This window comes from Nyctereutes procyonoides, unplaced genomic scaffold (assembly GCF_905146905.1).
Source record: "Nyctereutes procyonoides isolate TBG_1078 unplaced genomic scaffold, NYPRO_anot_genome, whole genome shotgun sequence".
NCBI classification, from domain to species: Eukaryota; Metazoa; Chordata; class Mammalia; order Carnivora; family Canidae; genus Nyctereutes; species Nyctereutes procyonoides.
In genome coordinates this window covers 25,238,712-25,257,487 of record NW_026575047.1, presented here as the reverse complement: position 1 = coordinate 25,257,487, position 18,776 = coordinate 25,238,712, and the positions used below count along the sequence as shown (strand labels likewise).

Here is an 18,776-nt window from a genome sequence, read left to right as displayed (position 1 = left end):
CGTCCATTTCTTTTAGGTTGCCTAATTTATTGGCGTATAGCTGCTCATAATATGTTTTTAAAATCGTTTGTATTTCCTTGGTGTTGGTGGTGATCTCTCCTTTCTCATTCATGATTTTAGTAATTTGAGTCTTTTCTCTCTTTTTAATAAGGCTGGCTAATGGTTTATCTATCTTATTAAATCTTTCAAAGAACCAACTCCTGGTTTTGTTAATCTGTTCCACAGTTCTTCTGGTCTCTATTTCATTGAGTTCGAATCTTTATTAACTCTCTTCTTCTGCTGGGTGTAGGGTCTATTTGTTGTTTTTTTCTGCAGCTCCTTTAGGTGCAAGGTTAGCTTTTGTATTTGAGTTCTTTCCAGTTCTTGGATGGATGCTTGTATTGCGATGTATTTCCGCCTCAGGACTGCTTTTGCTGTATTTCAAAGATTTTGAATGGTTGTATCTTCATTCTCATTAGTTTCCATGAATCTTTTTAATTCTTCTCTAATTTTCTGGTTGACCCTTTCATCTTTTAGCAGGATGGTCCTTAACCTCCATGTGTTTGAAATCCTTCCAAACTTCTTCTTGTGATTTAGTTCTAATTTCAAAGCATTATGGTCTGAAAATACGCAGGGGACAATCCCAATATTTTGGTATCGGTTAAGGGTCTTAACTTTTATAAGGACACCAGTCATTTTGGATTAGGTTCCATCCATAGGAGCTTGACTTACCTTATTACTTCTTTGAAGGCCCTATCTCCAGAGTCACATTGGTGAGATGAGCGTGACACAGTTAACTAAAAAACAGAACCATTATGTTTAATTATGTTAGAAGTGAATCTCAATCATGGAAGTTGTAACTTGAAGAATCTAGAACCTCTTCTAATTTCATTATTTTACTTACTAATGAGAAAACCAAAATTAGAGCTCTTTTGAAAACAAAAATGAGTCAGAATTAAATTTTTAACATAGCTTTAAATATTTAGTATATAAAAATGTAATTTATTATGGTGATGAAATATCAGATTATAAAAGTTATAAAAGATTATAAAAGTTATGAATAACTTTTTTTGGTATTAGGATATTCAAACATATACTATGCAAATTAAAGAAGAATGCTTCTAAAAGTAAATGGTGCCCTCCCTCTTTTTTTTCTGTTCTAGTACTTCTCAAATTATAATGGAAGCCAGAGGAAGGATGAAAGTGAGTTGATTTACAGAAATACAGTATTACATACAACTTTTAGAAGCATATCTAAAATTCAAATGCACTTTTTTTTACTGAGTTAAAAAAGGTAGGTTTAATTCCAAAAGTTTATTATTTTACCTCTTTTTGAACTAATACTTTTCTATTGATTTTTCTCCAGTTTAATAAATGTGATATGTATGAAACTATTAGTTTTTAGTCACTTTTGGTAGATGATGAGATACAAATGAACTATCTGTCCAAGAAGCTACTGGACATTTATTAAAAGTAATTGTTTTTAAGAAGAATCTCTAGTCTTATAATCTATCAGTCTTCATATGATCTAAGATTTTGGTGTCAATAGTTGTTTCTCTTTTCTTCCAATGTAGTTAACTCGTAGTGTTGTATTAGTTTCAGGGGCACAGTATAGCAAGTAATTAATTACTCAGTGCTCATCAAAACAAGTGTGCTCTTTTGTTTTTTTAGATTTTATTTATTTATTCATGAGAGACACAGAGAGAGAGAGAGAGCCAGAGACACAGACAGAGGGATAAGCAGGCTCCATGCTGGGAGCCCGATGTGGGACTCAATCCTGGGTCTCCAGGTTCATGCCCTGGACCAAAGGCAGGCGCTAAACCACTGAGCCGCCCGGGCTGCCCCTTTTTTTTTTTTTTTTAACTTTAATTTGCCAACATACAGCATAACACCCAGTGCTTATCCCATCAAGTGCCCTACTTAGTGCAGGTCACCCAGTTACACCATCCTCCCCTCCCCTTCTGCAACCCTTTGTTTGTTTCCCAGAGTTAGGAGTGTACTCTTAATCCCCTTCACCTGTTTCACCCATCCCTCCCTCACCTTCCCTCTAGTAACCCTCTCTTTGTTTTCTGTAGTTAAGAGTCTATTTTTTGGTTTGTCTCTTTTTTTCCTCTTTTTCTTTGTTTTGTTTCTTAAATTCCACACATGAATGAAATCATACAGTATTTTTCTTTCTCTGACTGGCTCATTTTGCTTAGCATTATATCCTCTAGATCCATTCATATTGTCACAAATGGCAAGATTTCATTATTTTTTTATGGATGATTAATCCATTGTCTATATATACCACATCTTCTTTATTCATTCATCTTTTGTTGGATACTCAGGCTGTTTCCATATTTTGGTTATTATAAATAATGCTGTAGTAAACATCCCTTTGAATTAGTGTTTTCATATTCTTTGGGTAAGTACCCAGCAGTGCCATTACTGGATTATAGGGTAGTTCTATTTTTAATTTTTCGAGGAACCTCTCTACTGTCTTTTTGCAGTGGCTGCGGCAGTTTGCATTCCCACCAACAGTACACGAGCGTTCCTTTTTCTCTATATCCTCACCCACACTTGTTTCTTGTGTTTTTGATTTTAGCCATTCTGACAGATATGAGGTAATATCTCAGTGTGGTTTATTTTTAAGATTTATTTATTTTAGATAGCACATGTGACCAGGGGGAGGGACAGAAGGAGAAAAGCAGATTCCTCACTGAATGGGGAGCCTGGCTCAGGGTTCAATCTGAGGACCCCAAGATCGTGACCTGAGCCAATATCAAGAGTCAGATGTCCAACTGACTAAGCTATCCAAGTGTCCCTCTCATTATGGATTTGATATGTATTTCCCTGACGATGAGTGATGTTGAGCATCTTTTCATGTGTCTATTGGTCATATAAATGAGTTCTTTGGAGGAATGTCTGTTCTTGTCTTCTGCCCATTGTTTAATTGGATTATTTATTTTTGGTATTGAGTTGTATAAGTTCTTTTTATGTTTGGGATACTAACCCTTTATCAGATATATCATTTACAGATATCTCCTTCCATTCAGTAGGTTGTCTTTTAGTTTTTATTGATTGTTTTCTTTCCTCTGCAGGAACTTTTTATTTTGATGTGGTCTCAGTAGTTTACTTTTGCTTTTGTTTCCCTCACCTCAGAAAACATATCTTGAAAGATGTTATGGCCAATGTCAGAGAAATTATTGCCTGTGCTCTCTTCTAGGATTTTTATAGTTTCAGGTCTCACATTTAGGTCCTTAATTTATTTTGAGTTTATTTTTGTGTGTGATGTATAAATGTAGTTGACTTTCATTCTTTTGCATGTAGATGTTCCGTTTTCCAAATACTGTTTATTGAAGAGACAAAAGCTGTTTTTTCAAGTGGATCATCACAGAGATCAGATACAATAAAGGCAGGCATGATACACTTGATGTGATCAGTTGTGCTCTGTATTACAAATGATTTAATAATGAAGCAGATATATATATATAATGTGTGATATATATGTAATGTAACATGTATATTATATTTTGATATGCTTGCTAAAGAGAGAGAAATGGTTGGAGATACAGTCAGTGCTTTAGTAATTGTACATACATAATTGTGTTTGATGGCATTATTTACTGGGTTTTGAATTGAAGAAAAATTTGAGGATTAAGAGAGGATCTGGGAGTTTTGAATGCATTATTTAAAGTTTCATTGTCCATGTATTCATTCAGATTGGTAAAATAGGAATCAGAATATATTTATCACTCCAAGAGACTATTGACCATTTTATACTTTTACAATTTTAAGATACTATAGTTATGGGATTTTTTTATATTAAGAAATAATTCATATACTATAAGAGTCACCATTTTAAAGTAAATAGTTTTTGGTATGTTCACTAGGTTATGCAACCATCACCAACCACTATCTAATTACAGAACATGTTTGTTACCCCCAAAAAGAAACTCTTTGCCCATTAGTGGTCACTGCTCTTTTTCCCTTCTTCCCTCTCTCCCCCATTCCTAACCCCTGGCAAATACTAATCTATTTTTTATCTCTATGGGTTTGCTTATTCTGAGAATTTCTTACAAATGGAATTGTGAAATACATGGCCTTTGTGTCTGGGTTTTTCACCTGTAATGATGTTTCAAGGTACTCTGTTATGATGTGTATCACTACTTCCTTTCTTTTCATTGTATGGATATACCTCACCACATTTTGTTCATTTATTCATTAGGTGATGGACACTGGGTTGTTTCTAAATTTTGGCTATTATATATAATGCTGTTATGAACATTTGTGCATAAGTTTTTGTATAGACAGAAGTTTTCATTTTTCTTGGGAACATACCTAGGAATGGAATTGCTGGGTCATATTTGAGGAACTGTTTGAGGAACTGTCAACCTGTTTTCTATAGCAGCTGCCCCCTTTAACATTTCTATCAGCATTGTAAGAGGGCTGCAATTTCTCTATATCCTTACTATTATTGTACCCTTTTTAAAAAATAACCATGCTAATGTGTGTGAAGCGATAGTTCATTGTGTTTTTGATTTGCATTTCCATATTGATTAATGATGTTAGGTATCTTTTCATGTACTTAATGTGTATTTGCTTATCATTGGAGAAATGTATATTCAAATCATTTGTCCACTTTTTAAATTGGGTTGACTTTTTATTACTGAGTTGTTAGTGATCTTTATAGGATATTGTACCTTTATCAGATCTGTGATTTAGAAGTCTCTGATTCCCGCAGTTTACTTTTTTATTTTCTTGGTAATGCCATTTGATACACATAAGTTTTAAACTTTGATGAAATCTGTTTTATCTATTTTTTTCTTTGGTTGTTTACACTTTAAGTGTTATATCTAAGAAATTGTTGCCCTCTCCAGGGTCATGAAGATTTGTACCTATGTTTTCTTCTAAGAGTTTTATGGTTTTTGCTCTTTGGCTTAGGTCTTTAATCCATTTTGAATAAGTTTTTATATTATGTGAATAGGAGTCGAGATTATTTTTGCGTATGTCCCAGCATAATATTCTGAAAATATTCTTTTCCAATGGTCTTGGCACTTGTGACTGTCAGTTGGCCATAGATGTATGGATTTATTTCTGGACTCTCATTGCATTTCATTGCTCTTTATGTCTGTCCTTATGGCAGTACCACGTTGAGTATTACCACATAGCTTTGTAGTACGTTTGAAATCAAGAAGTGTGATTCCTCTTATTTTCTTCTTTTTCAAGATTGTTTTGACTATTCTGAGTTCCTTGCATTTCCGTATGAATTTAGGATCTACTTCTCATTTGCTGCAAAGAAATCAACTGGAAATTTGGTACATATTATGTTGAATCCATAGATTAATTGGGGAGTAATGCCATCTTAACCATGTTAAGTCTTCCAATCTATGAGCATGAGAAGTTTTCCCATTTATTTAGTTTTTCTTTAATTTCATTCAACAATGTTGTATAGTTTTCAGAGAATAAAATTTATACTTGTTTTGTTAAATTTATTCGTATTTTGTTCTTTTTAGTGCTATTGTATCCTATTATTAATTGAAATCCTTTCTTAATTTCATTTTCTTAATTTCATGTTTATTGCCAGTGTAGAGAAATGCAAACGATTTTGTATATTGATCTTATATTCTGCAACCTTGCTGAACTAGTTTATTAGTTCTAATAGTCTTACATTAGAGTGTGGATTCTTTAAGATTTTCAACTTATAAAAATCATGTCATCTCTAGGTAGAGATAATTTTACTTTTTCCTTTCCAATGTGGATGGCTTTTAATTCATTTTCTTGCCTAATTGCTGCAGCTAGAACTTCCAGTGAACAAAAATGATGAGAGCAGCTATCTCTGTCATGTTGTTATCATGGAAGAGTATTGGATTTTGTGAAATGCAACAGTATCTGTGGAGACAGTAATTTTTTTTTAAAAAAATTTTTTTTCTATTACAGTTTGATTATGAATAATCTCAATTGACCTATCTCAAGTTCACAGATTGTTTTTCCTGCCTGCTTGAATCTGCTATTGAATCTCTCTAGTAAATTTTTTGTTAGTACTTGATAATTAACCCATGATTTTTATTATTTCTGGATCTGTTTCTCTGATTCTTTTCCCCCTGAGCTTGCTCAGATTTTATTGTTTATATAGCTAATATTTCTCTTATTATACTTCAAACTTTTTTGTTTGTTTTGGGCTCTGGACATTCTTGAGTGTTGTACTTTGTTATTATCTTTTGTACTTTGGTAGGCACTTAAATTATCTGTAGCTTGCTAGTCTTTGAGCTTTGTTAGAGTGCCTATCTCTAGGGCTAGTTTATTTCCATTCCTAAGGTGTTATCCTTTTGTATTTTCCACTGAATGCTTGGGTATTCCATGAGTACCTTCCTCTGTAGTTGGTTGGAAGTTGAATATTTCCCAGGTCTGTTTGCATTCTGGGAGTTTTTCTAGTTCCTCTTTGCCCAGCCTCATGGAGTTTTGCCCTAGTTCCTCTTTGCCCAGCCTCATGGAGTTTTGCCCTATATACATGTAGCTTAATCAAGAACAGGCTCAAAGAGACCCTTATAAAGATTTCTGGACCTTTTTATCTTTGTAGAGTTGTCCTTTCCAGTACTCTGCTTCACAGAGTCCCAAGTGCTTCCCTTATTTGAACTGTGTTCTCAGTTTTCCCCAGTCACGGACTAGTGGTGCTTGCCTTTAGTTCTTTGCCTTTGTGTGGTCCAGAAAATACCTCCAGGTAGAATGTCAGAGTGACTATAAAGTCATTTATTTGTATCTCATCTTTCAGGGATCATCCAGCCTGATGTTCAATGTCTGCTTTATATATTTTGTCCAATTCTCTGGTGGTTTATGGCAGGAGGAAAATCTTGTTCCAGGTATTCTCTCATACCTGGAAGATAGTACTTTCAGAAGGGTTTTAAGTCTTCAAGTATTTTATATCTTCAAAATGTTTTGTATTTTACAGTTTGCATATCAAATAAAATATAGATTATATTTATTAATGTTTTGTGTTAGATGTTTTAATGAAGAGAATTTCAAAACTAGAAATAGAGAAGCTTAAAAATAGATCAGTTTATTTCAGAATATCAGATCTATAGGGAATCTATTCATTTGGACCATGAGGCTGAGCTATTTTCTTAGACCATGCATATCTTAATTTCATGGAAAGCAAGGAGAAGGACATGCTAATGATGATTAAAAAATATACAAACTTTTTAAGGAAGTGGCCTTGAAAATCCAAACTTCTGAAGTACTGTTGTTACCCATAGGGTGAAAATAATGTCATTAGTCATAATCTTGAGAATAAAGATTACTAAGACTAATACTAATAACTAAGCACTTTAAAGGTCAGCCAAATATTTTGACTAACTATTGAATAACATGACTGTCATCTCATCAGTGCAATATGGTAGTATGCTTTTATTCAGCAAACATCTGTTAAGGGCCTGCTTTGCCTAGGGATTATACTAAACGCTAGGAATACAAGAAGAGTAAGATATCGTCTACCCTTAGAGACCTGATACTTTTCAAGATATGGCCATGAAATTTCGAGGAAGGTTGGATTTATGAGACTGGATGTATGGGCAGGCAGAGGAGGGTGGGATATTAAATGGGGATCAAGGTAAAGGATCAGTACTATGTGAAGACTCTGAAATAAGAAAGTCATAGATATTGATGAAGTATTGTTTGGGGTTTTATGAGTTCATTTACTTTTTTTCCTCATGGCCTTCATTCTATTGAGGTTTCATGCCAGGTTCCTCTCCTCAGAGATTCTTCTCCAAGGTTTCTTCTGGAATTGTGCAGGATTCCTATCAGATTGGCTCAGATGATAACCTGAGGCTAAGAAGAGGATGAATTCTGCTCTGTCCTCTCTTCCCCAGTAAGGCTCTTTGTACTGAATCTTTATGGAGTCTTAACAGGAATTTTTTCAAAAGATGGGGATGTTAAAGAGAGAGGGTCTCCAGGTTGAAGCAGCAATCAGGCAAATTTTTGTCCTCATCAGTTTGAATGTTATCTCAAGTTTAAATCTCTAGAGAAAATAGATATGAGACTAATATGATAGTCATTAAACTTAAGCTAAAGTCAGTGTGAAACTTGAAATCTAGTCTTTAACCTAAGCTTTAATTTCTTTTTCTTTTATATTTCACTACTAGAATATAAGGTGTTGAGGGGGAGTGGAAGGGGAAAAGTAGTGATATCCTATGAGGATAGTCACTTATGTATTGCTTAGAATTGAATCAACTCTATCATACTGTCACATTTTTCTTGCCACAGAACTTTGTATACATGTGGGAAATTAAAAAATCAAAACCCCCAAAACTGCCAGAATCTATTAGAACCAAGAACTTTGCTGGAGGTTAGAAGCTTCTGTTGATCCTCCTATAATGCCAAATTCATCAAGATCTTGAAAAAAATGTATATAGATCAAATTTGGCTTTCTCTAAGAATTCTTCCTATTGAATTGAATGTGTACACACATACACACAAAGCTTTGATATAGGATCTTGAGTGCTCTTCATGAGGCTAGAAATTGAATTTGCTCATATTTGCTTTTGAAATGGAAAGATCTGTGTTGAATTACTATGAAGTATTTCAGGAAAACGGCATTTGTTGATGTAGTTTTTATTTGGGTTTCAGTCTTTAATTTAAGTAATATCCAGCAAGTTTATTTAATTCCAGAATCAATTGACTCTTGCTGATGGTCTTTTTTTTTTTTTTTTTTAATATATTACTATCACGACTGATTTTTGGCGGCGCCTGGGTTGGCTCATTTGGTTAAGTGTCTGCCTTTAGCTCAGGTCATGATCCCAGCGTTCTGGGATCCAGCCCCTGTCAAGTTCCTGCTCAGTGGGGAGCCTGCTTCTCCTTCTCCCTCTGCTTGCTGCTCCCCTTGCTTGTGCTCACTCTCTCTCTTTCTGTCAAATAAATAAAATAAATAAATAAATAAATAAATAAATAAATAAATAAATAAATAAACTCTTTTTGAAAAAGACATTTTTTTTTTAAAAGAGCAGTTTAAGGTTCACAGCAAAATTGAAGTGAAGATACAGAGATTTCCCATATACCCTACCATATATCTCACACATGCATTGCTTCTCCCATTATTAACACCCCATCAGAGTGGTACATTTGTTACATTTGACAAACCTACACTGACATGTATCACTCAAAGTCCATAGTTCCCTGATTCATTCTTGGTATTTAATACATTCTCTGGGTTTGTGCAATATATAAGGACATTGGTCCATCATTGTCGTTATTATACAGATTATTTTTACTGCCCTGAAAATCTTCTGTGCTTTACCTTTTCCTCCACCCCCCGACCCCTCTGCCCAACTTCTGGCAATCACTGATGTTTTTACTGTCTCCATAGTTTTTTCTTTTCAATAATGTCATATAGTTTGTCATACAGTATGTGGTGTTTTCAGATTAGCTTCTTTTACTTAGTAATATGCATTAAATCGCCTCCATGTCTTTTCATACCTTGATAGCTCATTCATTTTAATGCAGTCTATTTCTATTAACCTACTGAATGGTTGTTTTTAAGTTTTAGCAATTATAAATAAAGCTGTTATAAACATTGGTGTGCAGGTTTTTTTTTTGTGGACTTGTTTTCAGCTCATTCAAGTAAATACTAAGGAGCACGATTGCTGGATCAAGAGTATGTTTAGTTTTGTAAGAAACTGTCACTGTCTTCTAAAGGCGCTGTACTATTTTACATTCACAATAGCAATGATTGAGAGCTCCTGTTGTTCCACATTCTTACCAAAATTTGGTGTTGCCCATTCTAATAGGTTACAGTGGTATCATGATTTAATGTGTGTTTTCCTTTTGGTATATGATGTGGAACATACTTTCATATGCCATTTGCCATCTGTATATCTTCTTTGATGAGGTGTCTGTTAAAGTCTTTGGTCCATTTTTATATTTGGTTTCTTATTGAATTTTTTTTTTAATCTTTTTTCTTTTTTTTTAATTTTTTTTTATTTATTTATGACAGTCACAGAGAGAGAGAGAGAGAGAGGCAGAGACACAGGCAGAGGGAGAAGCAGGCTCCATGCACCGGGAGCCCGACGTGGGATTCGATCCTGGGTCTCCAGGATCGCGCCCTGGGCCAAAGACAGGCGCCAAACCACTGCGCCACCCAGGGATCCCGGTTTCTTATTGAATTTTAAGAGTTTTTTGTATGCTTTGGATAACATTGCTTTATCAGATGTATCTTTTGCAAGTATTTTCTGCTAGTGTGGGGACTTGTCTACTCATTCTTTTGACATTGTGCTTCCCATAGTAGAAGTTTTTAATTTTAATGAAGTCTGACTTATCATTTTTTTTTCATGGATTGTGCCTTTGGTGTTGTATCTAGAAACTTACCATCTCAGTTTTCTTTTATGTTATCTTCTAGGAGTTTTATAGTTTTGTGCTTTACATTTAGGTCTGTGATCTGTTTTGAATTAATTTTTGTGAAGAACATAAAGTCTGTATCTAGATCCATTTATTTTTGCATATGGATGTCTACTTGTTCTAGCACCATTTATTGAAAAGACTGTCTTTGCTTTTTTGTTAAAGATAAGTTGACTCTATTTATATGGGCCTATTTCTGGCTTTCTCTTTTATTTCATTGATCTGTCTTTTTTTTTTTTTTTTTTTGCCATACCAGAGTGTCTTGATTACTGGAGTTTTATAATAAGTCTTGAATTTGAGTAGTGTCACTTCTCTTACTTTGCTTTTCTCCTTCAATATTGTTTTGGCTATTCTGGGCCTTTTGTCTCTCTATGTAAACTTTATTTTTTTTTAAGATTCTATTTATTAATGAGAGGCAGAATGAGAGAGAGGCAGAGACTTAGGCAGAGAGAAAGAAGTAGGCTCCATGTAGGGAGCCTGATGTGGGACTCAGTCCTGGGACTCCAGGATCATGCCCTGGGCTGAAGACAGACGCTTAACCACTGAACCACCCAGGCATCCCTCTATATAAACTTTTTAGAATCAGTTTGTCAATATGCACATAATAACTTGCTGGGATTTTCATTAAGATTGCAATGAATCTATAGATCAAGTTGGATAGAATTGACATCTTGACAATATTGAGTCTTCTTATCCATAAACATGGAATATCTCTCCATTTATTTAACTCTTACTTAATTTTGTTCATGAGAGATTTGTAGTTTTCCTCCACATATACATTTTCTCTACAAGGTATAGATCTTGCACATTTTTTATTAGATTTATACCTAAGGACTTCATTTGGGGGTGGTTACTAATGTAAATGGTATTATGTTTTTAATTTCAAATTTCAGTTGCTCATCACTTGAATATAGCTGTTGACGTTTTTTATATTAACCTTGTATCCTGTAACTTTGCTGATATTCTACATTGATGTTATTTCAAAGAATGCCTTAAAGTACTGCATCTCAGTGTACTTCTAGAACATTTCAAAGAAATGTTACTTATCTAGTTTTGGTATTGAGTATGGTATTCTGGATGCTAGTTGAAGAATATGTTCCAAGGAGGGAGGAATCAGCTACTTCAAATGCTACTGATAGGTAAGTAATATCAATAATTGATTATTAGATTAGCAGCTTTTCACTATTTATCTTTTTTTTTAAATATTTTATTTATTCATGAGAGACAGAGAGAGATGAGAGAGAGAGAGAGAGAGGCAAAGACACAGGCAGAGGGAGAAGCAGGCTCCATGCAGGGAGCCTGACATGGGACTCGATCCCGGGTCTCCAGGATCACACCCTGGGGTGAAGGTGACACTAAACCGCTGAAGCACCGGGGCTACCCTCATTATTTATCTTTATAAGATCAATTTTGGTGAAGTGCTGAGGGCTGAGGACAAAAGCCAGATTGGAATCAATAAGTATAGGTTATTCTTCTGAGGAGTTTTCCTTTCCCCCCCCCCCTTTTTTTTTTTTTTTTTTTTTTTTAGAGAGGAGAGAGTAGCTTGAATGTGAGTGCACGAATGTGAGTGGGGGTGAGGGAGGCCAGGGCAGGGGGAGAGAGAGAATCATAGGCAAGCTTCACACCCATTGCGGAGCCTGACACAGGACTCAGTCTCATGACCTTGAGGTCGTGACCTGAGCCAAAATCAAGAGTTGGAAGCTTAACTGACTGAGCCACCCAGGCACACCTCTTCTACCATATTTGACGTACAGATTTGGTGACACATGTAGAAGGTTTCTTGACTGTTTCAGTTTCTTAGTGAAATAGAATAGCCTTTGTTGTGGGTTAAATTGTTTTCTCCCAAAAAAGATAAATTGAAATCCTGACCTTCAGTAACTGTAAGTATTACCTTACATAGATGTGGGGTCTTTGCAGGTATAATCAAGTGAGTCATACTTGAGTAGGGTTTACTTTAAATCCAATGATGTATCTTTTTTTTTTAAAGTTTTTAAAATTTATTTATTCATTCATGAGAGACAGAGAGAGAGAGAGAGGCAGAGGGAGAAGCAGGCTTCCCACAAGGAGCCCTACGTGGGACTGGATCCCAGACCACAGGTTCACACCTGAGCCAAAGGCAGACGCCCAACCACTGAGCCACCCAGGCGTCCCCAATGATGTATCTTTTAAGGAAGAGAAATTTAAACAGAGACACAGGAAAATAAGGAAGAAAGCCATGTGAAGATGGAGTCAGAGTTTGCAGTGATACAGCTATAAGCCAAAGAGTGCCAAGGTTTGCTGGAAACCTCAAGAAGTTAGGAAGAGACAAGGCACAATTCTTCCCTATAGCCTTCAGAGGAAGCACAGCCCTGCCAATACTTTGATTTCTGACCTCTAGCCTCCAGAATTGTGAGAGAATAAATTTCTCTTGTTTTAAGCAACCTAGATTGTGATACCTTCTTAATGGGATGAATGGATAAAGAAGATGTGTTTTATGTATACAATGGAGTATTACTCAGCCATTAGAAACGACAAATACCCGCCATTTGCTTCAACGTGGATGGAACTGGAGGGTATTATACTGAGTGAAGTAAGTCAATCAGAGAAGGACAAACATTATATATTCTCATTCATTTGGGGAATATAAATAATAGTGAAAGGGAATATAAGGGAAGGGAGAAGAAATGTGTGGGAAATATCAGAAAGGGAGACAGAACATAAAGACTCCTAACTCTGGGAAATGAACTAGGGGTAGTGGAAGGGGAGGAGGGCGGGGGGTGGGGGTGAATGGGTGACGGGCACTGAGGGGGGCACTTGACGGGATGAGCCCTGGGTGTTATTCTGTATGTTGGTAAATTGAACACCAATAAAAAATAAATTTATTAAAAAAAATGGCAGCCCTTGGAAGCTACCAGTCTTCAACTGAGAAAGAGTGGAGGAAGGCTTGATGTTTTGATTTCTTATGGATGTCTGTTTTCTTTCTTTGACCTAAGACTTCATATGATGTCAGTTTGCCTTGATACTTTCACTGGCTGTTGCCCAGTTTTAATGGACAGGGGCATCTCTTTAGGATTCTCAGCTTTAGAAGAGTCTTGGTGCTATTTTTCTCTCCATTTGAGATTCTTAAACACATGATTTTTTTCTTCTGGGTAGGTTTTAGAAAAGCTGCCTACAGCACTTAAGTCAGATAGAATCTCCCTTAACCTCCCAATGGGCCAATGTAGAGTCAGCTAAGATACTGATTTTATTATATACTTTTTGCATTCTATTATATTTTCAAATACACAGAAAAATTGAAAGAATTAAACATTTGTATACTCATTGCCGAGAGCAGAGATTGGCAAACTTTTTTGAAAAGATCCAGATAGTAGATATTTTAGGTTTTGCAAGCCATACAGTATCTGTTACAACTATTCAACTGTCCTATTATAGTGCAAAACCAGCCGTGGACAGTATGAATAAATGAATAAGTGAATAAATGTGGCTGTGTTCCAATCAAACTTTATGGACATTGAAATTTGTATTTCAGAATTCACATTCATGTCATGGGTTAGTCATTTATTTTCAACTTTTAAGAAATATAAAACCTGTTATTAGCTCATGGGCCATAACAAAAACAGGTGGCAGACCAGAGGATGTGGCCTACAGGCTATATAGTTTGCTGACCCCTGATCTAGAGTTTACAATGGATATTTTGGTATAATGCTTTATCACAAATTTGTCCATCTATCCATCCCTCTATCAGTCTAGCAGTTCATCTGCTTTTTTGAAGCATTTCAAAATAAGTAGTTGCTGACAGTGCTTTTTACACCTAAACATTTCATTGTGCATGTCATTACCTAGAATTTAATTTTTTTTGGTGGTGAGATTTACTTACAGTGAAATGAAAAAAATCTCAAAAGTACCATTTGTTGATTTTGACAGTTCACACACCTGTATAACTCAATCCTCATCAAATACAGGAGATTACCATCTTAGATGAGCCCAGCCTTCTTCACTGCCCTCTGTATCCCACTGCAGCCATTGTCTCTGCCATGATGCTGAAGTGAAAGCAGAATTAGCAGCAGTAGCCCCAGCTGCCCGACAGGAAGCAACTGGAGATGAGGAGGACAGGATGCATGCATTTTTTTTTCTTTTTTGTACTTCATTTTCTTTATTTACTATTTTCTTGAGAGCCAATAGCTCTGTGGCCTCACTTTCATGTTTTTGATTCCTTATGATCTGTGGATGCTTGCTTATTCCTATTAAAATATGAAGATAGAATTGTATTAGCTGATCTGGGTTTTTAAATTTATGATGATAGTCAATGTTGGATTTTCTCAGCAGTTCTTACCTTGAATGTGAGGATGGACCTCAAGGCTTGCAGTATCTCTCACCCTAACCATAGAGTATTGGTGGCATGTTGTCAAGTCAGGCTTCAAACATGGGTACCTAGGCAGGCTATAACTGAATCCCCTGCCCATTGTAGAAGAAAAGGAATTTCCTTAGACCTATTTACCACTGATTTACCAGTCTGTCTAGCTGTCCTTCTTCACTCTTTATACCTTTTGTAATAGTTCAAGGTTATGTGGACGTTTTCTGTCTCAGGTGGTGATGTACTAGGTCTGCTTGGCTAATCTGGAATGTTTCCCCAGATTTTGTTCCCTGTATTGTTTTGGTTAGTAGTGGTCACAAGAGACACAAGGAAGTGGCAGGCATGCTTTTTGTCTCTCTGAGGGCCAGTGCTGAGTACCAGACACTGTGTCAACTCTCTGCACAGTATCACTGATTTGTTAGCTTACCTTGTAGGTGTGGGATTGCACGAGGATCAGCAGTTCCTTTAGCTCCTGCCAGATTTCCCCCTTCCTTGTCTCTGAGCACTTGTCCAGCTTGTACATAGCTCACCCTTGGCATCAAGGTTAAAGTTGGTGAGAGCAGATGTGAGTTCCAGTTTGTCATTGCCAGTTTCTGTTGTCCTCTCAGAATCCAGTTTGTTCTTGTAGATTTCAGTTGTCTTTATCAATTCTAGCTCATCCTCATAGGTTCCAATTTGTTTTTGCTCCTCTGTTTATCCAGTTCCCTTCCTGACTGCTGGTCAGGTTGACCTGTAGTGACTTCAGGCTCAAGATTAGATTCAGAGGCAACAGCCTGTACCTACTGCTCCAACAGCCTCCACAGTTTATTCTAAGGTGTAACCCTTACAATAAATTCTTCTTTATCACCCATACTGGGTTCTGTTGCTTTGATCCAACCCTAATTGATACACTTCACCCTTCTAGGATTCATACTAGAAACCTTTCACGTTAGATCCCATATTTAGAGATTTATTTCTACCATCTTATTTTATCTTCCAGAAATTTTTTTCTGTCTTCTCCTCTTGGCACCTTTTCTTTCTTTTAAAAAATACTATGTGTATTCTCATTTTTAATATTTCATCTGGCATATCAGTGATACTTTGAACCTTAAATAATAGTTTGGGTTAAAAAATCCTTATTGTGCTTGAGTACTGTTTTTTTTTTATTTTTATTTTTTTTTTAATGATAGTCACACAGAGAGAGAGAGAGAGAGAGAGAGGCAGAGACACAGGCAGAGGGAGAAGCAGGCTCCATGCACCGGGAGCCCGACGTGGGATTCGATCCCAGGTCTCCAGGATCGCGCCCTGGGCCAAAGGCAGGCGCCAAACCGCTGCGCCACCCAGGGATCCCCAGTACTGTTTTTTTTTTTTTTTTTCAAAATTTACTTAAGATTTTATTTATTTATTCATGAGAGACACAAAAAGAGAGGCAAAGACATAGGCAGAGGGAGAAGCAGGTTCCATGCAGGGATCCTGATTTGGGACTCAATCCCAGGACTCCGGGATCATGCCCTGAGCCAAAGACAGACGCTCACTTGGTGAGCCACCTGCGCATCCCACCCTCAGCCAATATTTAAAAACATAGTCAAGCATTATATACAAATACAGAAGGCCTATATCAAGGAAAAATGAAAAATTTAACTCAAAATAATGCATTCATGCTAAGTACATTAGTATACACAGAACAAAATGATGCTGGAGAGTTTACAGACTTGGTGATGTAAAACAGTAGTTTCCAAGGAACGAACTTAATCAGATCTTCAAAGAGCCCTAGAAAACTTCATTTTTAACAAGGCCCCCACAAGATTCTAAGCCTTGATTAAAAGTGTGGTTTAAGGAAGCACTTTTTCACCCTGTGTCAGATTATATATACAATAAAAGTAAATTGTTATCAATTATTGAACAAAAAAGCTTTTCTTTATAGAAACTATTGATACCTAAATACAAGATGGATTTTAAATGAAATCATGTGTATTTGTATTCATAAAGATATATACACTAATCAAAGGCTATACAACATTAACAGTAAATCCAGGTACAAACGAAGATAATCCTCTGAACTCCATGTTTCATCGAGCATCAAAAACCACCAATCTTTTAGTCCTTTTCTTGTACATTATTCTATATCCACATTCTCTGCATCTGATTGGATCCCTGGATTTTATTTCATTTTCTGTGTGACATTCTCCTCAGATATATATCATTGGCTACTACTTTGGGGATTGAATGTCCTTCTGGGTGTCCATTGATAGTCCTTCCAAATCCTAAGCAACCACTTCCCTGACCACGCAGCCGGGAGAAACTTCCTACTCTTAAGTACTGGTTTAAAAACATTTAAAAGACTTAATATGTGTGGGAAATATCAGAAAGGGAGACAGAACATAAAGACTCCTAACTCTGGGAAATGAACTAGGGGTGGTGGAAGGGGAGGAGGGCGGGGGGTGGGGGTGAATGGGTGACGGGCACTGAAGGAGACACTTGACGGGATGAGCACTGGGTGTTATTCTATATGTTGGTAAATTGAACACCAATAAAAATTAATTTATTAAAAAAATAAAAAAAATAAAAAAATAAAAGACTTAATAGTCTTGTAAAGACAGTTGAAGTCTTTTTACCATAAAGACTCATTTAACAAAACATTGAGCTGGAGAGGTTACAAAAACCCAAAGAAGTTTGTATATGTAAATTGCCTAGAGTGAGACAGAAGTGGTATTTTACATCAACACCATGACAGAGGCATAGCGAGAGATGTTTTGACAACCAATATTCAGACATATTTTTTTTTAATAAATTAATTTTTATTGGTGTTCAATTTACCAACATACAGAATAACACCCAGTGCTCAAAGACATATTTTTGTATTAAACTATAGATGGGTGATATAATGTGATGTGATCATTGTAAAGTTAGGTCTAAAACTTTTCTTTTCAGCAACTTTAAAGTTCAAATGCTTGTTTCAGTGACATGTGGTTCTTTATTGGAAATGGCTTGCATATCTTTTGTTTTCATTATGGTAGTTTAGTATCAGAGGTAGTATGTTTTGATTTTTGAAATTGACTTTTTTGTTGGCAATTGATAGAATTGTTTATAGCCATTCATTTTAATTCATGCCCCAAGTGAGATTTTATGATAGTGCTTATTTTCTTCTGAGACACTTGTATTTAAAAGATGATATGATAAATAATTGTAGATTGGATTAATTTCCAATGAGGAGATCTGAAAATATTAAATTTTAACATAATATTATTAAATGTTAGGAGAGTAATTTCATAACTTCGTAGAGTACCATTGATGCCAAAGATGCCACTGATTTACTTGTTTAAAAAAAATCACCTTTTCAGTACATGTATCTCATTGATGTTTTAGCATAGTGAATTATTTAAAATATGTCGCTTGTGTAATATATTCTAAGGTGTTGTTATAGTGTTATCCTAAAGTTATTCTACAATTATTCTATAATAGATATTTTGTAGGATTTTAAAGTATAATCATTACATATTCAATTTAGAAAATGTGGAAAATGCAGAAATTTATGAAGAAAACAGTAATCACTCCTAATTCAACCTCACAGAACCAACCAGTTGTTAATATGTACATGTATTCTCTCAATCTCTTTGCATATGTATATATTCTTTTCACTTAAGGCTTTAAGCCTACATATCTTTCTTGTATGCAGACTTTTTAAAAGCTATATTTGGAAGAGCCACCTAAAATTTTTACTGATTGGATGCCCCATCATTTACTGATTGTATTATGGACATAGAATTGGAGGGAATGCTCTCAGCTTTTCTTGTTAAAAGTTTTTCTCTTGGAGTAGTCAATAAAAGAGGTCTATTTTTTGACAGTCTCAGAATTAGATGATTCGTCAACATGAAAACAGTTTTCAGGTAGATTTTCTGCAGTCTCTTTTTTAATTTAAATTCAATTTAGTTAATATATAGTATATTAATAGTTCTATAGTCTCTCTAACTTATAGTATATTTTATATAGGTTGACAGCTTTCTTTTGCCTCTTTTGGGTATAAACTCTTGTGTTTATTGTTTCAGCTTCATTGAACATACTGTACTCATGAGATATATTTCTGAAGTTTAATTTTTTAAATTATTTTTTTATTTTTAAG

At 35.5% G+C, this 18,776-nt stretch overlaps 2 protein-coding genes across 4 annotated transcripts in view; one reads left to right on the top strand and one right to left on the bottom strand.

The window, feature by feature from the left end:
* The window catches only part of RAB28 (RAB28, member RAS oncogene family), a 103,261-nt gene that overhangs the window by 40,434 nt on the left and 44,051 nt on the right, over window positions 1-18,776 (top strand). The window lies entirely within an intron of this gene.
* Window positions 16,636-16,902, bottom strand: LOC129510329 (DNA-directed RNA polymerases I, II, and III subunit RPABC4-like). The gene is given in 1 exon segment (XM_055326423.1): window positions 16,636-16,902. A coding segment is annotated over 1 exon segment (177 nt). The 3' UTR covers window positions 16,636-16,725.